At 41.0% G+C, this 25307-nt stretch overlaps 1 protein-coding gene and 1 long non-coding RNA gene across 4 annotated transcripts in view; one reads left to right on the top strand and one right to left on the bottom strand.

Annotated features, from left to right (window-relative positions):
• Positions 1–19599, bottom strand: part of LOC115306518 — a 33765-nt gene extending 14166 nt beyond the window's left edge. Inside the window, exons 1-2 of one of the 3 annotated variants that reach the window (XR_003915352.1) lie at positions 19520–19591; positions 5336–5428 (exon numbers count right to left, since the gene is read on the bottom strand). This is a non-coding gene — a long non-coding RNA (uncharacterized LOC115306518). Of the gene's footprint in view, positions 1–5335; positions 5429–19519 lie in introns of all 3 variants that reach the window. The other 2 variants (XR_003915350.1, XR_003915351.1) reach the window with 2 other exon arrangements.
• SPON1 (spondin 1) overlaps positions 1–25307 on the top strand; it is a 258449-nt gene that overhangs the window by 105604 nt on the left and 127538 nt on the right. Inside the window, exon 5 of the mRNA XM_029956974.1 lies at positions 3939–4061. Within this exon, the coding sequence (XP_029812834.1) occupies positions 3939–4061 (123 nt within the window). The remainder of the gene's footprint in view (positions 1–3938; positions 4062–25307) is intronic.

Below are 25307 nucleotides of genomic sequence, written 5' to 3'. Positions count from 1 at the left end.
TAGTTTGACATTCAGAGGACGGTCTTATTTCTCAGAATTGAAGGTTCTTAGGAAACATTTTGCTGTCACCCCCACATACTGACAGCAATCATTAACTAAAGTGCACTTGCCAAAGTCTCAGCCCTGATGTTGTGTGAAGCCATACAAATATGCTAAATTCTGCACATACAGTGTCAATTCAATGGTGTGCAAGTATCTATTGGTTATCACTTCTGAAGCAGAGATCTTATCAAAATGACGACACATGCATATGTATAACGAAAACCTTCTCCAACAGCAACTTGGTGGACAAAAAAATCAAGGTCCTGCAGGACCTGGACTGAGGATCATTACATGCAGTTGTGGACAATTCCCCAGAGGCAGCAGACCCATGAGGAAATCCAACAATTAGCAAAGCAGATCACATTAAGAAAGTCTTTAATTTATAAGCAAAGAGCAAAGGGATTTCTCTTAACTGTGTATGCCTACTTAATTATCTCTAGCTCTTTCATTAAGGTCTTTACAGTCTTTGCTTGCTTGGTGAGTCAAATCAAATCCATCAAGGAAAGGGAGAAGGAAACTAGTGTCGATTATTTTTTTTTCAGTTGAAGCTGTTCATCCATGGGGGAAAAATTAACAACAGCAAAGATAAAAGGCACTGGCAATCATTATTTTTTAAAAGAAACATAAAACATTAAGTTACTTACAATTAGGAACAGAGAAACATAAAATATTCAAAAAGGTGACCTATAATAACCACATGCACGCACATGCTCACTTTAATACCATGTCTCAAATGATGGAGAGAGACAGGGAGGGAACTCACAGAAGGGAGGAAATTTGGGAGAGAAGGGATAAGGAGAAAAGGCAGACTACGGGGAGATGGATGGATGGAGGCTGATGGATGGAGAGTAGAAATGGGAGAGGGGCCATCCCAGGAGATCAACATGGCAGGAAGTCATGGGTGAGGCTGGCTGTGGTTAGCAGAAGAGGGGTGAGTTGACGGTTGTCCTCACTGCCCTTTGAAAACCCCATTCAGGCACCCTCCCACACTGTTGGTGGAAATGTAAACTGGTACAGCTGCTCTGGAAAACAGTGTGGAGGTTCCTCAAAAAACTAACAGTAGAACTCCCCTATGACTCAGCAGTAGAACTGCTAGGGATTTACCCAAGAGATACAGAAGTGCTGATGCATAGGGGCACATGTACCCCAATGTTCATAGCAGCACTTTCAACAATAGCCAAATCATGGAAAGAGCCTAAATGTCTGTCACCTGATGAATGGATCAAGAAGATGTGGTATATATACACAATGGAGTACTACATGGCAATGAGAAAGAATGAAATCTGCCCACTCATAGCAACGTGGATGGAACTCAAGGGTGTCATGCTAAGTGAAATAAGTCAGGCAGAAAAAGACAGATACCACATGTTTTCACTCAAGAGTAGAACAGGAGAAACTTAACAGAGGACCATGGGGGAAGGGAAAGGGGAAAACTAGGTGGAGAGAGGGAGGGGCCAAACCATGAGAGCCTCTTGAATACTGAGAACAAACTGAGAGCTGATGGGGGAATTGGAGAGGGGAAGCGGGGTGATGGTCATGGAGGAGGGCACTTGTGGGGAAGAGCACTGGGTGTTATATAGACACCAACTTGACAATAAACTATAAAAGAAAAAAAAGAACTGTTATGGAAAAAAAATGTTCATTTTCAATAGGCTTTTCTTCATCAGAAACATGTGCCTGTTTTTAGTTTCAAACTTAGAAATTTATTTTTTTTAATGTTTACTGTTTATTTATTTTTGAGAGAGAGAGAGAGCGTGCAAGTGAGCAAGCGAGCATGAGCAGGGCAGGGACAGAGAGAGAGGGAGGCACATAATCCAAAGCAGTCTCCAGGCTCCAAGCTGTCAGCACAGTGCCTGACAGGGGCTCGAACCCACCAGCCACAAGATCATAACCCGAACCAAAATCAAATGCCCAACCATCTGGGCCACTCAGGTACCCCAAAATTTATTTCTTCAAATGGAAACCAATTTTCCTTTCCTAACTCCAAGAGGTTTATTATGAGTATATTCCCCTGAACTCTTGGATATATCTTTACTATACTGTCTATATCTGAAAGCCCTTTTGATAAGTTAAAGCTACCAATTGGCCTTATTTTAGCCTTTTGAGAGATTGCTCCCTCATTTAATAGTGCCTGGTAGCTACAATTATAATCCCAGCAACAATTTCTTAGCTTGGAATCCCTTTTTCAAAACTGATTTAGTTTCTTTACAACATAGTTGGTCATAATAATGGAAATGTAAAAAAGAAAATTCTTCAGGAGTTACTAATTTATGCTATCTTTCTTGAAATATATGCAATGGGGCCTGTCCCTTAACTATCAAAGTGGTTCACCTAGGAATCATATCCAGGTTTCATGTGCATTAAGCAATGAAGTATCTGTTCCTAAGCACAGACAAGGCACTGGCCTCTTCCAAGTGTATGCAAAAATAGCCAAATAATGATTTCTATTTTGGGTGGCTTCAGACCTCTTCTTTGGTGCTGTTTAGAAATCCTGGAGCCATAAAAGCAGGTCATTTTTTAAATGCACCCTTCTTTACCTGAAAAAGCATAAAGAGAAACACACACCAAAAAAATACTCTTGTTGAGATTTATGCAGACATGTCCGGCAGGAGGTCTTTCCTGAAGTGATACAGTAGGTAGATTGAGAGTATGGGCTCTGGACTCCAAAGACTTGAGCTCCAGTTCTGCCCAAAACACCTACTAACGCTGTGGGCTCCTTATCTAACAGTTGGGCTGGTTATCTAACAGATCTGCAAAAGGGTGTTAACCAAAGTACTTACCTCCTAGGGGTTGCTAGGACTAAATGAGACAATGTATGGAAAGATATCAGCACATATAAGGACTCTCTACAATGTAGTTATTATTCTAATATTTCATGTTTTCATCTCCATCCTAGAACCCAGAATTCCCTTTTTTACCCATCACTGGTTTTCTGTGTTTGAACCAAGTGAACCCAGTGAATTCCACAAGGAAGACTTGTAAAATGCTCTTCCTGGTGCTCAAAAAGGTTTTTATACTGTTGTTGCCCTTTATATAATATTTAAGTAAAAGTGTCCAACTTGCAAAAAAAAAAAATAACCTTTATGTTAACACCATAGAGAAACTGAAGAAAAAGCTATGGAAGCAAGTTGCATCTGTAGTCATTGTTTTCATCTTGCAGGAAGCGGAACAGACTAAAAGCAACGGTTAGGGATGTGGGCTTGACTATCAGAAATACTGAATTTATTCATGTAATCTCTCTTTTCCCACTTATCAGCTATTCACAGATAAAAATGAAGGCAGAGAGGGAATCTTGTTAAGTTTTTCCTGGCTGCTTCTATGCTCAGACATAAACCTGAACTTACGAACATTTTCCTAAACCCCACCCCTCCGAAGTCTTTGTAAGCTTGATAAGAAGGGATGTTACTATAGATGCATTTTTTAAAATAATTTTCAGCAATCCTTTACGTCTGTCTACTTGTTGTCACTGCTCCTCTGCAAAGCTGCTCCTTCTGGTCCTGGCAATTTGGCCCCAGAGATCATTTCTTAGAGAAAACACACTCGTGCATGTTCCTCTTAAAATTTAGTGAAAAAATTGCACTGTGGGAAGAAAGGATAACTGAGTAAGTTTCATCCCTGTTTTCCCAAATATTCTGCCTTATTGGCCCCACAGGTCTCTTCACATTGTTAGACCAAAAGTTCTGAGTCTTTTTTATTTGCAAAATATATAATTACTAAGAAGCACGTAAAAATCCTTTATAAGCCCAAGTACTGGCCTGGCTCTGAGGGCTAATAATCAAGGAAAACTGCCCCTCGTCTCTTTGCCCCCAACCAGGAAGGACAGGACAAGACCAAGATGGTGCTGCCTAATAAGCGACCTGTATTTGCTTCCTAACTGAGTGACTCTCCTGTTTCAGATTCCATGTTTGATGGGGTGACGGACAAACCAATTCTAGACTGCTGCGCCTGTGGAACCGCCAAGTACAGACTCACATTTTATGGGAACTGGTCCGAGAAGACGCACCCAAAGGATTACCCTCGTGAGTAGAGTAGCTACTTTATGGATTGGGGGAAGGTCCATGGTGAAGTTCTGTCTGGCTCTGGGATACACCAGCTGATGTCAGGTCTGTTCACTTTTACCAGTTGACTCATGAAATGCACATTCCCATGAAGCAAATTCATCAAGGTTAGCAGATATAACACTGTTAGGCTTTTCGCTTCTTTGCATAGCCTTGTTCTGATCTGTGATTTAAAAAAACTATTTCTAAAGTCATGCTACTTATCTTCAGGTCAAGTGTTTGGTAACCTCGGTCCCCCCAAAAGTGACCCTCTCCCTGAACTATACAATAGATCTATATGTGCTGGGATTAGCTGGCAAAAGGGACCTGCTCTTGACTCCACAGATCAAGGTCAACAAATGTTCGGCTTCCTCAAACATAATGATGATGATTTATCTGCACACCCTTTCCCTACTGATTCTAAATACCACCTTAGAATCCTTCATGACACCCTGCTCCAGAGAGCCAAAACCAATCCACAAGAGGGAGGATTGTTGTTAGGAGGGCCCAAACATGCTATTTTGGAGTAGATCCTTAAACAGGACCCTACCAACACCCTTTTCTCATGCCATTGTCTCAACAAATGCCTCGTATGTGCCAGGCACTGTGCTAAGCTCTAGTGATATTGTAGTGAACTAAAAGAGACATGACCCACATTCTCATGCAACTCAGAGATTCGTGGGGAAGCAGACACTAATTAAATAATCACACACAAAACTGAAGATTCTAACAGTGAAGAGTGGACTTACTGTGTGCCAAGCATTTTTACGTATGTTATGTCATTTAACCCTCAGAATAACCTGTTTGTGTGGATGAGCTCATTGGATATCAGAGAGATGGCATGACTTGCCCATAGTCAGATGTAAGTTAGTAGTGCACTCAAGACTCAAAAAGGAGTTTGTCAGCCTCCTTGTCTTGCCTCTCAATTGGACTCTGCCTTTAAGACCCAGTGACGCTCATTCTCTCCAACTGTGGGTGGCAGGATGTTGGTGTGTGGCGCTGAGCGTGATTTTTCTGTTCATTGTCTGTTTTATTGTTCATTTCACCCTGGAGTTGCCACAGCTGGGAAAGATGAGTGAGACGGGGAGAAAGAGATTAAAAGGAGGGATTTGAGTCTGCCCCAAAAGAAGGGGAAGCAAAAGGTACGTGGTTGGGACCAAGTAGGCCTGCTCCAGACCAGAGCCTCCGTGGCCCCCGAGCAGCCCACCCAGTGGGTACTTGGCAGATGAGGAGCCCTATTGTTTAATTTTACCCACATGTAATCAGGACTTGGGATCTTAGAAGCTCCTTACTAGTTTCTTCTTCTCACTCTGGGATTCTCTTGATCGGCTTCAGCTGGTGTGGGAGACCTGCGTGAACAAAGTTGGAATCTGCCTGGCGGGGAAGAAACCACTTGGAACAAATATGATGGAAAAAAATTTCCTCCAGTGCCTCCCATCTCCTAGCCCAGAGAAAATAAAATGTTAAGGGCCCATTACTTATCTTTCGTAACCCTAAGAGCTTCTTGCTCTTTTCTATTCTGACACTGTTATTTCCCAGAATTAAAAACAAAAACAAACAAACAAAAGGTACAGACAATTGTTTCTGGGTCTTTGGACCAAATCATGTACAAATCTATATCAGATTTCAGTGGCGTTGTTGGGAGTTTCTTAATAAATAGAGCAGACATGTGTTCTAGATCTCTCAGGATTGTTCCAGTGTCAGATGTCAGGGTGTCTTAATTTTTGGTTGGAAGAATTTGGTCAGTATGTACAGAGGAGCATGATCACATCAGACTGTAATTATTTCTTCAGGAGTCTTCTCCATCACAAAGAGAAGTCCTCTAGGACAAAAGCCATGACATGCTCATCTTTCATTTAGTGCCTTGGGAGTGGCTTCCTGAGTACTGTGTGCTGATTGTTGAACTCAATAGCATTCACTGTGACCTGGGAGGCAGATTTCTAGCCCACATGTAGTCAGGATGGCCACCACTGATGAGGAATAGTAGGCCAGACCTTCCTTGGAGGGACAGGGATGGACTTATATATGCAGGGGATTGGAGCCAGTCGGAAGGGCACAGAGAGTGTCTAAAAAAGACTGAAAATTCGATCCTGGCAAAAGTGATTTCTACTAATCTTAGGTAATAGATGACTTTCTTTTGGCTGCTCCAGGAATGATTTTGTCTTGATTAATCCATCCTTGCCATTAAGCCCAATTAAGCCATGATGCTTCCCAACAATAGTGGAAACTAATAGATGTCAAGTCTCCCTTCCCTTTGTTAATCACGCATCCAAATACCACCTTCTCCACGATGATCTCAGAGCAGCAATTCCTTAGCTTTTTCATTTCAAGATGCTTTTTACATGCTTAGAAATTATTGAGAACTTCGGTATCCTTTTGCTGATACGGATTGTGTCTATCACTATCCACAAAAATTAATTAAAAATTAATCAAAAACTAAAACAAGTTTAAAAATATGACATACTAATTTAAAATGTAACATACTGGGGCAGCTGGGAGGCTCAGTTGGTTAAGCTTCTGACTTTGGCTCAGGTCATGATCTCACAGTTCATGAGTTGGGGCTCCGTGCTGACAGCTCAGAGCCTGGAGCCTGCTTTGGATTCTGTGTCTCCCTCTCTCTCTGCCCCTCCCCTGCTTATGCTCTGTCTTTTTCTCAAAAAAATAAATAAATATTAAAAATAAATAAAACATAACATGTAATGAATTACCAATAATAAACTCGTTACATGTTCATAATATATTTATGAAAATAACTATATTATCTAAAAAACAAAAGAAATTTAGTGAAAGAGCATCATTTTGCATTTTTGCAAATCTCTTTAATATCTTGCTTAATTCGAAGATACCTAGAGTGTCATATTTGCCTCTGCATTCTCCCTGTTGTGATATGTTTTCTTGGTTGAAGTATATGAAGAAAATTCTATCTCACACAGCTATGTAATTGGAAAAGGGAAAAATATTTTAATATCTTTTTCATTAATTACAGATAACCTTCTTTGATACTCTACCAAAATTGTATAAATGCTAGTTTCTTTTTTTTATCTTTATTTATTTTTGAAAGAGAGAGCACATAAGCAGGGAAGAGCAGAGAGAAAGGGGGACAGAGGATCCTGAAGCGGGTTTTGTGCTAAAAACACGGAGCCCGACATGAGGCTCAAACTCATGAACCATGAGATCATGTCCTGAGCTGAAGTCTGACACTTATCTGACTGAGCACCCCAGGCCTCCAAGCACATGGTAGTTTCTTAGAGGATAATTACAATGTAGAATATGAAACATTATTAGGGAACTTGTACTCTGTTACATTAAGATACATTGCTTTACTTTGCACTTTGGGTGGCTCTTTTACAAATGAATGATTTTGTGACATCACACATTGGTCATTTTAAAAGCCTTGGCTTACTGAATTATCCCAATGGTCCAGATGTTCAGACATTTCATTATACAATCTCAAAAATCATGTTCATTAATATCGCTTTAAGAAAAGTACTAAAGTATTGGAATGCTATCAAATTCATAGTAACAGACACGTTTTCCAAAATTCTAAGTTTTGCTTGAAGGTTCAAATTTTATCATTGGCAACAGATACTGTCAGTTGTTTTCCTTGAAATGACAGGCTCACTTCATTTTTGAGAACATGTCTGCCACATTCTCCAGTCTGTGAACTGGAGACATAACCATAATCTGTCTGTCACTTTTTCTTTCTCAAAAAATTTTTTTAATATTTATTTATCCTTGAGAGAGAAAGAGAGAGTATGGGCAGGGGAAAGTCAGAGAGAGAGGGAGATACAGAATCCGAAGCAGGCTCCAGGCTCTGAGCTGTCAACACAGAGCCCAACATGGGGCTTGAAATCACAAACTGTGAGATCATGACCTGAGCCAAAGTCAGATGTTTAACCAACTGAGCCTCCCAGGTGCCCCTGTCACTTGTTCTTTCAAGTAAAAATGATACTTAGGAAAATAAAAGTGTCCAGTCCATCTTGCACCTCCAGCAATGCAGAAGAGCATTTATTTACACAAGACAGTCACAGCACCTGGGTATCTATGGAAGTGCTTTATGCACCGTTTCCCGGTTAGTCACACAGAAGAGGAAAACAGTGGTACTCAGAAGGTACAGAGATTTCATAAGGTTAATAATTCATACTGTTTCATCTAAAACATTCTTAAGTGAAACTCTTTAAATGGTTTAACTGCAGTTCCTGTCATTGAGGAGCACACTGCCGACAGTTCAAGACCACTGGCTTGGTGGGCACTAAGTGACAGCAGTTTCACTCAGCACTGCTTTTGTACCATCAGGGTGAATGTGAATGTGTTCCAAAAGATAAATGTCTTAGTATTACTGTGAAAATCGTTTGCACCTCACAGATCCCCTGCAAGGGTTCAGGGTGCCCAGAGGCCTGTAGACCACACTTGGAGAACCTGTGCAATAGGATAACATAGCAACCTAGGGTGTCTGACCTCCAGTTTGGGGTAACTTGCCCTTGAGAATTCACATCAGGCTCTGCAAGAGGGTTGGGCAACACCCTTGTGTTTTGTACATCTTCTCAACCACTGTACAAGTATGTTTGTTCCAAATGCTGTTTCTGGGGTTCCACTTCTTAGAGAACCAAGTACTCTGCATCCACAACTGCCTACCCACCTCTCTGAGAGAGTAGGTGAGGTGAAATAAGGAGGGGCAAGGGGAGGGATGGCCCCAGTGACTTCTGACATTCCCTCTCTATTATAATGCCATAAATCTCTGCTGGCCATCTAGAAATAGCAAAATCCTTTAAAAACACCCCCACTGGGTGGTTTCTAGAAATCCATTTTAAGGTTGAATCATGCAAGTTTTATCTCCTAATTTTATAATTGTTGGGGAAAAAAACCCTGAAGCACAAAGTTAAGGGCTCATATCACATAGTAACAGAGTTTTAGAAATGAAATCAAAGCTCAGATCTCCTGATTCTTTTTTGCCTCTTCTGGGGGCTGTCACAAGGCTCTTCTCTATTCTGCAGTGAAATTAAATGTCTTATACACAAAGCATTTTTTAAGCATCTGCTATACGAACATGGACTCAACATTCCATTCTCATGGACCAGAAGAACAAATATTGTTAAAATGTCAGCCCAAAGCAATCTATACATTCAATTGCAATCCCAGTCAAAATTTCACCAGCATTTTTCTAAAGCTGGAACAAACAATCTTAAATTTTGTATGGAATCATAAAAGACCCTGAATAGCCAAAGTAATAATGAAGAAGAAAACCAAAACAGGAGGGATCACAATCCCAGACTTTAGCCTCTACTACAAAGCTGTAATCATCAAGACAGTATGGTACTGGCACAAAAACAGACACACAGACTAATGGAACAGAATAGAGAACCCAGAATGGGACCCACAAATGTATGGCCAACTAACCTTTGACAAAGCAGGAAAGAGTATCCAATAGAAAAAAGACAGTTTCTTTAGCAAATGGTGCTGAAAGAACTGGACAGCAACATGCAGAAGAATGAAAATAGACCACTTTCTTACACCATACACAAAAATCAACTCAAAATGGGTGAAGGACCTGAATGTGAGACAGGAAACCATCAAAACCCTAAAGGAGTAAGTAGGAAACAACCTCTTTGACCTCAGCCACAGCAATTTCTTACTCACCACTTCTCCAAAGCAAGGTAATTAAAAGCAAAAATGAACTATTGGGACCTCATCAAGATAGAAAGCTTCTGCACTGCAAAGGAAATAATCAATAAAACTAATAGGCAACTGAAAGAATGGGAAAAGATAATTGCAAATGACATATCAGATAAAGGGCTAGTATCCAAAATCTATAAGGAACTCATCAAACTCCACACCCAAAAAACAAATAACCCAGTGAAGAAATGGGCACAGGACATGAATAGACACTTCTCCAAAAAAGACATCCAGATGGCCAACAGATACATGAAACGATGCTCAACATCACTCATCATCAGGGAAATACAAACCAAAACCACACTGGGATACCACCTCACACTGGTCAAAGTGGCTAAAATGAACAAATCAAGAGACTATAAATGCAGGCGAGGGTGTGGAGAAATGGGAACCCTCCTACACTGCTGGTGGGAATGTAAACTGTTGCAGCTGCTCTGGAAAACAGTGTGGAAGTTCCTCAAAAAATTAACAATAGGACTCCCCTATGACCCAGCAATAGAACTGCTAGGAATTTACCCAAGGGATACAGGAGTGCTGATGCATAGGGGCACATGTACCCCAATATTCATAGCAGCACTTTAAACAATAGTCAGATTTTAGAAAGAGCCTAATGTCCATCAACTGATTAATGGATCAAAAAGATGTGGTTTATCTATACAATGGAATACTACATGGCAATGAGAAAGAATGAAATCTGGCCATTTGCAAAAATGTGGATGGAACTGGAGGGTATTATGCTAAGTGAAATATGTCAGTCAAAGAAAGACAGATACCATATGTTTTCACTCATATGTGGATCTTGAGAAACTTAACAGAAGACCATGGGGGAGGGGAAGGGGGGGAGTTACAGAGAGTGAGGGAGGCAAACCATAGAGACTCTTAAATACTGAGAACAAACCGAAGGTGGATGGGGGGTGGGGGAGATGAGAAGGTGGGTGATGGGCACTGAGGAGGGCACTTGCTGGGATGAACACTGGGTGTTGTATGGAAACCAATTTGACAATAAATTATATTTTTTAAAAACCCTTTGGACAGGAAGGAAATTAAAAACATAAATAAATGTCTTATACACAAAGCATCTTTTAAGCATTTGCTGTACCAACGTGGACTCAACAGATACCAAATTCCAAACAGCTTTGCCCCACTATACAAAGACCTACTCTATAGAGATCCTAACTGAGAAGTCAGAAAGAGAAGGTCTGGTGAGCTTGGACAGAGTTCCAGAACCCTGGACTGTTGGGAGAAGTGCAAGCCCCCCACCACCACACCCCTTGCCACCAGTGTCTGTCCTCGGCAGTGCCCAGAAGCCATCCAGGAGGTTGTGTCTTTTACAAGAACATGGTGACCAGACAGAGGGATGTCCCAGGGTTTGGAGACATGGTCAGCCTTTGCCAGGGGATTGAGAATTGCCTATGGAAGCTGATTCTCATTGCTCCCTTGCTCTAAACAAGCTCCTGGGTTTTTTGACAAATACCTCCACCCTACAGAGCCTCTGTAATGTCCCTTGACAATGTAAACTGCATAACTTCCCCCATTTTTGATATCGTATCGGGTTTAACACTGCTTAACAGATATATATTAATGAAAAGAACATTTTTTTCCAGGAGCTAATTTTTTTTTCATTTGATAACACATTGCCTAAAGTATGAACTTGGCCACTGGGAAATATATGCTACAGGATCAAAGTTAATTCCACAATGAGACTCAGCCATCTTTTCCATTGGGTCATGTTATTTAAAAATTCTTAGTTTATTAAATCTAATCACATCAAAGAACACCACTCCAACCCTTGACAACTACTCTCATTTCTTCATATGGTCATCCACATACATAGTTTCACATTTGGAAACATTGCAACCTACTTTGTTCATTTGGTTTGATTTCCATAGTTCTAATTTGCTCTAAATCACTTATCTAACTGTCCTTAACATAGAAAGCACTACAATTAAAAAAAAAAAAACCTCTTTGTGTTAAAGTCTTCTTCCACCCTTCCACTTTCTTTGAATCATTTCCTTGAAATAATTTCCCAGGAGTAAGACTACCAGATCAAAGGATATAGATTCTTTGACTCTTAAGACATTTTCCTGGATTCTTCTCCAAAACATTTGTATCAACTCACCATGTTACCAATAATGAGTAAATATATCTCTTTCTCCCTGGCCTCCTCAGCATTTAACTAAACATCTTCTGTTTGGGTGTTGCCAATTAATGGTTATAAAAAATTAACCTTGTTATCTTAAATTGACATTGATTTAATTACTAATATACTTGAAAGTTTCTTTGTGCTTACCGTATTTGCCTTTCAAACCACTGAGGCACTGACAGGAATCAAACCTGATTTTGCTCACTATCTCTCCAGGACCTCGTCCATTGGCTGTCACACTAAAAGCCTCTAAAGGAATCAAGGATGGACTGAAGGAAGGAAGGAAGGAAGGAAGGAAGGAAGGAAGGAAGGAAGGAAGGAAGGAAAGGGAAGGAGAGAGGAAGGGAGGGAGGAAGGAAGGAAGGAAGGAGAAGCAAAATGAGCAGGGAAGAGAGTGGAGGAAGAGAACAGTGAGAAGGCACTGAAGAGACTGGGGCAGGAGAGAAGGACCCTATATGGCTGCTAAGTGGAGAGCAGATACGATGGTGCTGGTGGGTGTTGGAAGGTGGGCTAGGAGAATGTTACAGTGATGCTGCTAGCTCGGACGAAGGCAGTGGACGTGTGATAGAAAGAATGGATGGACTTGAGATACCTTTTAGAGATAGATTCTGTCATGGATTCAATGTGGAGGAGTGACAGGGAGAAACATCAAAACTGATGAGCCAGGTTTCTGCCTTGGAAATAGAAGTCCTCTTTCTTCTTAAAATATTCTTCAATGTTATTGTCTCTCTATATTTCTAAGTGATTGTGAAATCATTTTATCAAAATCTGTAAAGGATTCTGTCAGAATTTTAAATGGGATTGCATTTAATCCCTATATTAGTTTTGGAAGAATTGTTAGCTTTATATTAAGCTTCCTTAGTTTCTTCTCCTTTATGAATAAGACAATTCGTGGGTTTCTGCGGCTCAGTGTCTGGAACGGTAGTGAGTCACAGGTGGACCATAGACCTCCTCTGGATCTAACGTTAGAAGCAAAATGAAACATTTAACAAATAATCCCACTCCTTCCTACCATCACAGGGAAATCCCTCTCCAAGCTGAGTAATTGTGCCCATCAGCGCCCCCCAGTGGAGCGACCACCCAGGCTGAGTATGAATAGAGTATGTCACCAGGGATTAGAATTTGGTACCAAGTACAAGTGTAATGATACATAGTTTCAGTGAACGACGGGGCAAAAAAGAAAGGAATAAATCGCTTCTTTCCCCTCTTTGTCCTCTTTTTCCTCCATCTCTCTGGGAAGTCTTACTACAACAACTAGCTGTTTTCTGCACTGGGACTGGGGAAGGAAAGTCAGTTTATCTGGTCTTTCAGTTAAACGTGGCAGGTTGAATGCAAACATTAATTTCTGATCTTTCCTTACATTCCATAAAGATAGCACTAGATGAGTAAAAAATAAACTCACAAAAAACAAGAAAAGAGGAAAGAAGGCCACACCATACAAGAAATACTGCCAAAATCTGGGGAGCTGGACAGGTGGCAACTGTCGGCAGAGCAAAGAAAGATGGATCAGTACCCTCAGAGAGGCTGGCACCTAAGAACCAAGCCAACTGCTTGCACGGAACCCAGGAGTAGTCTCAAGAGCCAAGTGTCCAAAACAATGAATGAAAAGCATCACATCGTGAAATTTTAGAATAGTGGAGATGGGAACAACCCTAAAAGCATCCAGGAAAACTCACAACAAGCAAAGAATCAGACCTCTCTAAGAACAGCACAAAAACTATAAAACAATGGGGCAGTGCCAAATTTCAAACTTATGGTTATAAATTCTTAGTGGGAGGACCCTTTTTGCTCAGCCTGGAGACCAGGATAAAACAGAGCAGTTCTTACCTCCATATGCTAGTTGAGTTTCTTTCTGGATCTCTTTTTCGTTGAAGTTTATTTTGTTTTCGTAAGAGAGTAGGAAATAGAATATTTCTGCTTTTGTATTTACCGAATTTGTTCTTGTTTGTTTTTTCACGGCCTCATATATGTTTACTTGAGAAAGCCTTTCTTCTTATTCTACCTCAGGTGCCAAAAGATACATTATTTCACGGCATGTGAGCATCCTTGGTCCATTCAAGGCCTCTCTGGCTTTGTTTTTGTTACATTCCATTTACCCTACATATGATTACTGTCATAAGAGCATATTTCTGCCACCTTTTTTAATATTTCCTGATTATAATTTCTTTTTGTTTCTTCTTTAACCACTTCTTTTCTTTCCGTTGAGGCTGCATTAAGTTTTCTTCTGCTGGTTGAAGCATTATTTGATTCATTTCATTTTTGTTGTGCTTGTGGTGGTTGCCTTTAATTTAAAACACATATTACTGTTGATTTATCTGCATTGATTTCATAAACATTTCAATATTTGTCTTCCCCTGAACAAAACAAGGACATTGGCATGCTCTCAGATTCCTTTGGTCTCTACCATGCCTCTAGCCACACATTCATAATGATTATTTTCTTTTTCTTATGTTTGTTTATTATTGAGACAGAAACAGAGCATGAGTGGATGAGGGACAGAGAGGGGGAGACACAGAATCTGAAGCAGGCTCCAGGCTCAGAGCTGTCAGCACAGAGCCTGATGCGGGGCTCAAACCCACGAACTGTGAGATCATGACCTGAGCCAAAGTCAGACGCTTAACCGACTGAACCACCCAGGCGCCCTGATATTGATTATTTTCTAGGATGGCTTTTGATCTCCCCTTTATCTCCGTGTCTCTGGTAGTCCCAGGCTCTGTTTCTGACATTTCCCAGTGTTGAGCTTGCCTCGGAATAAGGAGGGGATGCTAATACACCATCTCATCAGGAAGCAGCAGGAAACTTGCAGGAGGTTTTGTTTACAGTGTTCAATCCATTTAATTCTTGACAATATTGATATTTCCTGCTCCGTTATGGTGAGTTTAACTATGTGGTTTTTTTTTTTTTCAGGCTGTACTGCTTTATCATTTCTTCTTAATTTTCCACATTCTGATAATGGGGTCTTAACACCTTGATCCAAAATTGTGTACTTATCATTTCTCCTTGATTTTTAACAGATTGTTTTCTATTTTTGCTGTGTCTTTGGAACCCGTAGACATAATGCCATTTTCAGTATTAGCCCTGACGTCCAACATTACATAATTCCTGTAATTAGCTGGCTTTAATAACTTTTGCCTTAAATTCAGTCGTGGCTAAAATCCTACCTGCTTTTCCTTCATATAGTTAATTAATCTTTTCAGTGTTTCTTAATTTGTTTTTTTTTCTTATTTTTAGACTTTCTAAGCCTTTTAAAGATTTTCTTATAAATTACTGTACTTATCCAACTGGAAGCACTTTTGCATTTTTCTTTTTTTCTTTTTTTTTTTTTTTTGGCTTTGGGATTTTTCTTGTTTTGGTTTTGGCCGAGGATGCTCCATTCCTCCATTTTCCTTTGAACCTTTTTGTATCCCTTTCTATGCTCTGAATGTTTCCCCCGAGTGCATTTCGCTTTCTCTGGTTAGTTTCCTATAGCGTCCGATGGCACACCATACCAGTGTTATCGTTGTTTGCTCCGTCCCACTCCCTCCTCCCATAACGAGCTCTCCTGAAATGGGTATATTTAAAAAACAGATGGCACCTCTTCTCTAACTTCTGCATTTATTCTGAGTTTATTCCGTGGTTGACGCTTCCACAGCCCTGCCCCCACCTCACCCTGCACCCCGGTTCTTAAATCACAGTTCTGCTCTCATACAGCCAAGCAGTTTTAAAAGTTCAAAATCATTTCTCCCCCGTTTACTCATTTTTCCTTGAGTGATGATTATGACTGCTATTTCTGAAACCTTTGCCTCAGACTATTTTATTGGCATTTAAATGGGACTTGAAATTAGAAGGTTCTGGCCTCTCTCCTGGAAGTCCACAAACTATTTCTGGAGCGTACCCTTTCTTAAATAAGATATACCTGCACTGGATTGACCATGGAGTACTATACATTATATAAAGTATTACTGCCCTTGTGTCTCTCAAGGTAAGGTTTCATTACTAACGATAGGGGTAAGTTAATTTATTGATAACTTATTTGCCATTTACTCCGCTGGCTGGCAGTTCAAAGAGCACGTGGTTCCTGCATCTCATTCATGCAGCTTAAATGGCCACCTGTTTGGAACTGATTTGAGGAAGAAGAAAGATTGGACTCATTGGCAAGTCATGGATCAGTTATTATGTAAGCTCTAATGCCACCAATTCCTCTGGCGAAATGAGTGTGATTAACGTTTAAGTATGACACCAACCCATGCATTTTTCATGTAGGATTTCCTTTAGAGCTCTTTGCCAATAACTGTGTGGTGATTCCAAGAAATGCATACTTAAATAATAAAGACTTCATTTTCCCTTTGCATGAAAATATTCTAACCTCCGAAAAGCTTTATGAAATTATGGGAGATGGAATACACAAAGTCCATTTAGCAACAGCATTATGTGTAGTTACCCAGGAATTTGCGCACAAAACTCTGTTACAGCTCATGGCATTTACACACTTAAGTTTTCCAAACAACAGAGTTGAAAAACAGACCCTCAAGAATTACTTTATGCCAAGAAAGGGCAACTATTTATAATCGTGAGTGGGGCTTTTTGCAAAGGTCTGTGCCAGGCCCTACAGTCCTGGCAAACGTCCCTCCCAATTTGCAAGAACTCTACTGTTTGGAGCTGGAAGTGAGGCATGAGAACAAAGAAATACTTGCAGCTTTTTCCTAGCCTCGGTGAAACTCAGAGTGAAAGAACAAACATATAACAGGACAAAGGATATAGGAAATCACAGCACAAGCAGCCCTGCCTTATTTTTAGTAAAAAGGATTAGTAAGGGCCGCCCTGCAGTAAAGCGGATTGCCTGTGATCAGGGAGTAGGATGGTTGTAATCTCTTTACTGTACCGCTGAGCTGATTGATTAAATTAAAAGTTGTGAGTCAAATGCCCCCAGAACATCTTGGAGCCCTTTGGTCCCTGTATATTCATGTGATCCTAATGACCTTCCATTGGAAGGGAAAAATGTGCACTACCTGTAGGGAACACATGAAGAAAGGCTGGAGAGGAAGCTAACCCTTTTCACAACCGCCAGCAAGAGTTTAATTAAACTCTCTCGAACATAATAAGCTTGGTTCAATTTAAGAGCAACATGTGCCATGTTTCCCTGCACACGAAGCTTCCCAGGGTCTTGCAGCTCAAGTGGGAAGAACAATGCAAAGCAGAAGGCTTTCTCTTCACATCTGGCTCCTCAAAATGGGGCTAAGAGGCTTTCTGGAGGCTTTTGCTGACTGGGACAGTTAGTGTTTACAGATGTGAGTGGCTCTCAGTCATTGAATGCAAATTGCATTTGCTTTGTTGCGCACACCCTGGGAAAACCAAGAGGAAGAACAAGAATACTGTTCCTTTATCTGCCCACCCACATTGAGATTCAGGGCACAGTCTTTTCAGGTTTATTGGGTGCCTAAGCAACCTTTGAAGAGAGCTGTACATCTGTCCGCCTGTCCCTGCTGCAGCGGACATGGATTCATTTGGCTTTGCTTTTCAAGCTTCTGGTTCCATCTTTGGTCCATTGACTGAACTTTTAGGTAAACATTTCTTGCCTGCAGACCTGAGTGGTGACCCAGCTCCTGGGCTAATTCTGCCTTCCTCTTAAACTTTGATCTGTATTCTAAAGGCGAGCTCATCAGAAAGAAAAGTGAAAAAGGGCTAGCTTTCAATGTGAAGGCTAAAAGCCAGAAAAATAAGCTAAAGCAGGAGGTGGGAGAGAGCAGTTTCCTGCTGGAATGGTGAATCTCAGCACCAAATATCAGAAGACTGTGAGAGCCGAAAGAGCGTGTCTGTGGTGAGAAACACTGTCAGCCGGGTTTCTTTTGCCACAAAGACTGGCCAGTGGTCAGTGCTCTGCTGAAAAGCAATGTCTGACCCATCATGGACTTGGGAGTCAGATCCCACATGAGGTCTTGAATCGGACACTTACTTATAGAACCTTATGAAAATTGCTTAACCTGTCTGTGCCTCAGTTTGCTCGTTTGTAAAACAGGGATAATCAAAGCACCTACCTCATGAAGCTGTTTTGAACGTGGGCCAGGGCTCAAAGTGAAGCTCCTCTATTCACTTGGAATAATTCACTTAGGACCTTGGAAAAGACACTAACTGACCTTTCCAGCTCCCATTTTATGTGGTAAAGCCAAGATCTACGTCACTGCATTCTTGTAGGGATAGATGAGTTAATATCCTAACAGTCCTTTGAAAAGGGTTGGCATTGGAGCGCCTGGGTGGCTCATTCGGTTAAGTGACTGAGTCCAGCTCAAGTCATGATCTCACGGTTCACGGGTTCGAGCCCCACATCGGGCTCTGTGCTGACAGCTCCGAGCCTGGAGCCTGCTTTGGATTCTGTGTCTCCCTTTCTTTCTATCCTTTCCTCATTCATGTTCTGTCTCTCTCAAAAAAATAAATAAACATTAAAAAAATTTAAAAGGCTGGGCATCTAGTGAAAGCTCACAAAGTGTTATCCTGATTATTTTTAAATGAGATAACTCATAAATGGGTTTTTTGCTTAGTGTCAGATACACAGCAAGTTCTGTGTTAACTGTGGCTGTCAGGTGAGTATTTCTGACCATGTCATTATTCTCACCCACATTTCTAAACCTTTAAATAAGGACTTAGCTCTGATCTCATGTTGAAATCTTGGACGTATCTTCTCATCTGATTGGCTCCCCTCACCTGGTTAGAAGTTTCTACCTGGCCTCTAAGTTCTCTCCATGTCTCAGATATGGAGAGGGCTGGGTTCCATATTCAGTTTGTCCCTAACTTTACAAATACTGATAAGATGAATAACCCCAAACTTAAAATTCAAATATACTTGGGGGCACCTTGGTGCCTCAGTTGGTTAAGCATCCAACTTCAGCTCAGATTGTGAGTTCGAGCCTGGAGTCGGGCTCTGTGCTGACAGCTCAGAGCCTGGAGCCTGCTTCAGATTCTGTGTCTCCGTCTCTCTCTCTGCCCCTCCCCCACTCACACTCTGGCTCTCTCTCTCTCAAAAATAAACAAACATTACAGGGCACCTGTGTGACTCAGTCAGTTGAGCATCCGACTTCAGCTCAGGTCATGATCTCACAGTTCGTGGGTTCAAGCCCCGTGACAGACTCTGTGCAGACTGCTAGCTAGCTCAGAGCCTGGAGCCTGCTTCAGAGTCTGTGTCTCTTTCTCTCTCTGCTCCTCCCCTGTTCACGCTCTGTTTCTCAAATTAAAAAAAAAAATTTTTAAGTAATAAATAAATAATCATTAAAATTCAAAGATACTTTACAAGAGATCTCCTACTGCAGATATCCCAACACAGAGTGAGGAAATAGACTTCACGTTTGTGACACTTTTTCCCCTCAGAAAGGAATTCAATAACAAATACAGCGTACATTTCACAATCAGCCAGGCAAGCACATGGAACTAGTCAGCTAATCTTGATTACAAGTTAGTATTTACTGACTTATGTCTTTGTAAATAAGCTAAGGGAAATAAACAGAGTTTGAGATTGATGGGTTCTGTGATTTCTGTTGGTCAAGATCGGTCTTACTTGGTTTCTCTCCCCTTTCCCATCTCCCTGTTCAGGCACACATAAAAAGTTCTTAGGTGGATTTGCCTCAGAGTATACAAGGGCCTGAGCAGTACCCACCTAGACAAGAGGCAAAGCTGGGATGAGATAAGGAAACCACCTCGCTGTTGAGCTCAGTCTCCTGGGGTCCACAGCATCCCTTATAATGACATCAAGGAAATGTCACACAGGACGGAATCTAAAGTCTCTCTAAAATCTACCTTACTTAAGCGCATCTTACTTCCTTTAATCCATGAAATATGGAAAACTCTCATATTCTCATTTTGAGGGTGTGCAATGATAATTAGCGTCTTCAGGGTACGATGTACATTAGAAATAACGGAACAAACTTCTTAGATGACCCTTCCCCTCACCTTCTATTTCTTGTTGTTCTCTTTGCCTTTTCCTCACTTCTACAGGAGCGCTGTGCTAGACCCCTGGAGAGAAGCACTGGACTTGGTTGGGGCCATCGCTGTACCCCCAGCTCCACCACAGTGTCTGATATAGAGCTAGTGCTCAATACCTGCTATCCACTGGGCTTGCTACAAAAAATCTTCCCCATTAAAAAAAAAAAAGTACTCTAACCACTTAAAACAATCACAGGAAGGGGAAATGTGTGTGTTCTAAAAATCTTAGTAAGGTTACTCAGAATTATATACACAAAACTCTGCTGAAGCGAACTGCATTTATGTGCTTAAAGTTTTCCAAACAATGAGTGGAAAATATACCCTGAAGAATTGTTTATGCCAAATAAGGCTGACTATTCATGGTCATGACTGAAATTGCTGCATGCTTTCTGCCAGCCACTGCATTCCTGCCAAACATCCTCCCAGTTTGCAAGGATTCTTGGGTTTCACGTTGGAAATAAACCAGTAAAATGCCTCTTCAACCCAACTGACATGGGGCTTCTTCATCAGTACTTGTTTCGGCACCCTGAGTAGGGCGACATCCTAACTCTTTGCAGGGCTTATTTAGGTTGACAAAGTGACATGGATTTTCAACCAAAGAGCATGGAAACAAGTTAACAGAGCTGTGATGTCAATTTGGGTTCTGAACACACAACACTTGGAAAGTGGCTCATGCTACTTCCACACCAGGAGCACCAACCAAGAGGTTGTCAGTCAGATATTTTCATCAGCCAAGGCAAAAGATCAGCTCCCCGTCCTGGTAGCTGGTGGGCCAAAACGTGCAGACAAAAGGAAAAAAAGCAAAAAATTGGCAGACCAAGGCTTGGATTTGCTAATCATAGCTACTAGGGGGTACATGCTTGAAGAATAATTCTCAACGAAGAGGACTTTCAGTTAAACTCCTCAGTGCTCCTCAATGGTGAGCCTGCTGAAGACTCTCAAGCCTGTTTTCAAATTCAGTGCAGCACCTTATCCCCGACCCCCAGCATTCTGGCCCAGTGATTTTCCTTGTTTGGAAGAATTTCGCAGGAGTTAAGCAATCCACCATTGTCCCACTTCTAACAAGGCCAGCATGCCTAATGGTAAAGAGTTGTTTCTAAAACCAGACTAAATCCTGCCTCTACCATTTACAGTTCATGAGATGTTAGGCACACCACTTAATTAAACTATCTGTGTCTCAGTTTTCTGAGAATGATAGCATAAAGTGGGAACGATAGCAATAGTAATTTCACAGGATTCTTGAGAGTCTAAAATGGATTAATATATGTAAAGAGCTTAGAAGAGTTTGGCATATATTAAGTGTTATATAATTGTTGACTACTATTATAATTCATTTTGTGTGATCCAGTTCTTGCCTTGAACCCCAGTTCTCAAACTTGGGCCTCGACCTTTAGGCATACATTCATTCCATAGACCTTTAGGAACTGCCTACCATCTGGCTGACCTTGCCCTTAAGGTGGCCTTGTTCCCCAGTGAGACTCGTGTAAGAGCCCTGTGGCCCCCAGCCACCACCCCCCCGGCCCCCTGGGATGGGTTCCTCCCTTGCTCCTATCAATCCTTCCAAGCCCTGAAATTCTGCCCCTTAGAGCAGCAGCCGGGCCTGCTTGATGCCCAGCACCCCTGCTCTCCTCCTGGCCCACCTGCTCACCTCCACTTCTAGTCTCTCTGCCTCATCTTTAAGCTCACTGCCTGGTCTGGTCTTGATTCTGGCAGCACCCTGGAAATGTGTTCAAGCAATGAATAAATTATTCAATGCTTTATTTCCCTCAAGGAAAGAACTAGGAAACCAGACCTTATTGAGTCAAAAGAATTCCTGCTGCCCCTTTACTGCAATAATTTAATCTCTAAGAAGTTCAGAAAAAAGAAACCCAAAAACAAAAACCTAAGGAAATATCCCTCTAACCATAAACTATCCCTCTTCATCAAGAGAAAACAGACTTTTCCTGCTTAGAATGCCACAAACAAAACTCTTCCATTTCACCAGAGCTCCAGGGAATAATAGGCCACCAGCTGCCACCTTGGGCTACAGGTTTCAGGAACTTGGAATGGGGAATTTTCCATCCTGATTATTGCCTTTGCAGTGTTCTCAGCTGCCAGGACATGGTAGTGGGCGTGCGTGTGAGCCAACTTTTGTGTTCCTCAATAATAAGGCTGAGATGCTGTCCTCCTGTGCTACAGAACCCCGGCCACCCATCTATCGACCAACTTGCCTACATGCACCTACTGTGTGCAGGCCCTTAAAAAATAAGTTACCTCTTTATGTATTTTTTAAAGCATTGGAAGGAAAGCTAATACTCAAGGCAGAACTAAGCAAATTCTGATAGGACCAAAGCAGAAGAGACTTGACCAAGGTCATACACCCCAGGAGGGGTAGATCCAGGATTTAATGATGTGAGCCTGGGTTAAAAGACTAATTCTTCAATAGCGCCAAATTTACTGAGACCTGACCAGCCTAATCTCTTGCCTCTCTGTAACTTGGTTGTTTTTTGTTTTTTGGTGGTTTTTTTTTTGTTTTGTTTTTTTTTACTCCACACCCATCTTATATTCTCAAACAGCACCCTGCTCATTGTGACCTCTGGGCCTTTGCACAGGCTGTTTGATGTGTTTGCAACATTCTGTCCCACCCCCACCCTCTTTACCTGGGTGATTGCTGTCCACCCCACAGTTTTGCCCTCAGCTTAAACCCCACTGCCTTGGAAACACTTTTCTAAGTCTCTACTCTGGACTAGCAGCCCTCCTCTTTTTTTGTTCCAGCCTTGTGGTCATCCTATCATGCCATCTCCCATGCTGCATTGCAGTTGCCTGTTCACATGTTTGATCACCCTAATATCATAAGACAAGGCAAGGCCCTTGTCTGGTTTGGCTCAGAATACCCAGGATCCAGGATTTAGAGCATAGCATGTGACCAGTGAGTATTTGTTGAATTAAGAGAACCAAGCTCCCTCTCTGCCTCCCTGACAGGTCAAATCTGAAAAGAAAGATACCAGCTTCACAATTTCTGGCTAATGTTTCCATACAGGCTGAGCTCCTGGCTCAGAGCACCTCACCTCTGATCTATAAAATGTTCTGGGGTAAGCTTTGAGCTCTTACCTCTAACTCTTGCAAGTTCACAGTTCATCCTTGTCATGTCCCTGTCACCACCGCTATTACATGGGAATTAAATTTTTGGTTCCAGTGCAATGCAGCTCAAGTCTAGGAAAGGCCAGGGTGAGCCTTGAGAGACAACAAAAGAAGGCTAACATTGCTTCTACCTTCACATTTTCCTTTTTAGAAGTGAACTTTAAAAAAAAATTAAGTTTATTTATTTTGAAAGAAAGAGAAAGACAACGTGAGTAGGAGAGGGGCAGAGAGAGAAGGAAAGAGAGAATCCTAAGCAGTCTCTGTACTGCCAGCACAGAGTCCGATGCAGAGCTTGAACCCAGGAAACTACAAGATCATGACCCGAGCCAAAACCAAATGTCAGACACTCAACTGACTGAGCTACCCAGGCACCCCTAAAAGTGAACTTTTAATTGAACCCTATATACATATATACAGAAAAGTGGCTACATCATAAATGTACAGCTCACAGTTCCCATCATTTTAACACATGCACGTTAGCAGCACAAAAATGGGAAAACTACTAGCGCTCCAGAAACCTCCTTTTGTCCAATCAGTGCTTCCCTACAAAGGGCAGCCACCATCTTGACTTCTTATAAGTAGAATTTACAGCATGTGCTCTTTTGTGTTTGGGTTCTTTTGTTCAACTTTATAGTTTGTGAGATTCATCCATGTTATTGTGCATAATTTTGGTTTGCTCTTTCTCATAACTGTATGACATTTCATTGCATGAATATGCCACATTTTATTTTTCTGCCCTATTATGGATGAACATTTGGATAGTTTCCAACATGGGACTGTTATGAATAGGTCACATGAACATTCATGTGCATGTGTTCTAGTAAATATATATATACATTTCTGTTCTTTATGTACTAGGAATGGAATTACTGGGTCATCAGATATGTAGCCTTCCTTTAGTAGACATTATTAAACAGTTTTCCATAGCGAGAGAAATCTGTTACTCTACATCCTTGCCAACCCTTGGTATTGTTGGTCTTTTTCCTGGTATATGTAGTGATATCACATTGTGATTTTAATTTGAATTTCTTTGATTTTGGCTACTGTTTTGTTAGTGGTCATTTGGATAAATCTGAAGTGCCTGTTCAGTCTTTTGACCATTTTTTTCCTCTTGAGTTGTCTGCCTTTTTCTTATTGATATATAGCAGTTATTTTTACATTCTAGATAAGAGTCCTTAGTCAATTATATATGCTCCAAGTATCTTCTGTTCAGTGATTTGCCTTTTCACTCTTTTAATCTTTTGATGAACAGAAGGTTTTAATTTTAACATAATCCAAATGATCTTTTTTCCCATCATGTTTAGCACTGTTTGTATTTGACCTAAGAAGTCTTCGCCTACCCCAAAGCTATAAAGATTTTGTTCTGTATTCTCTTCTAAAAGTTTTATTGTTTTGCTGAATTGATTTGTAATTGAAATTGTATATGGTATAAAGTAAGAGTCAAGATAGAATTTTAAATTATTTTTCCAGAATTCTTTATTGGAATGCCCATCCTTTCTCTTCTGCATTAGTGTGACCTTTGTCATATAGCAAGTGACTCTATATCTGTGGGTTAATTTCTGGACTCTGTATTCTGTCATACTGTTTCATTAGTTTATTTGTCTATCCTTCATATCTAGGAACATTAATTCTCTAACTTTATTCTTTTTCAAGATTATTTTGACTATTCTTGGTCCTTTATATTTCTGCATAAATTTTTAAATGATGTCAATTTTTATTTTTAAAAAACCCAGTAATATTTTTATTGAGATTATGTTGAACTTATGGACAAATTAGGGAAGATTTGACTTTTCTAATTGACATTATTGACTTTTCTAATCAACAAATAGGTTCTATCACTTCATTTATTTAGATCTGCTCTGTTCACTCAGTAATTTTTTAAAAATTTTTAATGTTTTTTTATTTATTTTTGAGAGACAGAGAGAGACAGTGTGAGCAGGGGAGGGTCAGAGAGAGAGGGAGACACAGAATCTGAAGCAGGCTCCAGGCTCTGAGCTAGCTGTCAGCACAGAGCCTGACGCAGGGCTCGAACCCACAAACTGTGAGATCATGACCTGAGCTGAAGTCAACTGCTCAACTGACTGAGCCACCCAGTAAGTAATTTTTTAAAGTTTATTCATTTTGAGAGACAGAGAGAAAGCATAAGCAGTGGAGGGGCAGGAAGAGAGGGAGAGAGAGAGAATCCCAGCAGCAGGGCTCAGTCCCACAAACCATGAGAACATGACCTGAGCCAAATCAAGGGTCCAATGTTCAACCGACTGAGCTACCCAGGTGCCCCACTCCATAATGTTTTAGAGATTTGTTTCTTTTTTTCCTTTTCTTTTTTTGGTATTTAAAAAAAA

This window comes from Suricata suricatta, chromosome 11 (genome assembly GCF_006229205.1).
Source record: "Suricata suricatta isolate VVHF042 chromosome 11, meerkat_22Aug2017_6uvM2_HiC, whole genome shotgun sequence".
Taxonomy (NCBI): Eukaryota; Metazoa; Chordata; class Mammalia; order Carnivora; family Herpestidae; genus Suricata; species Suricata suricatta.
The sequence above is the reverse complement of the archived record's forward strand: the minus strand, read 5'-3'. Positions and strand labels throughout refer to the sequence as shown.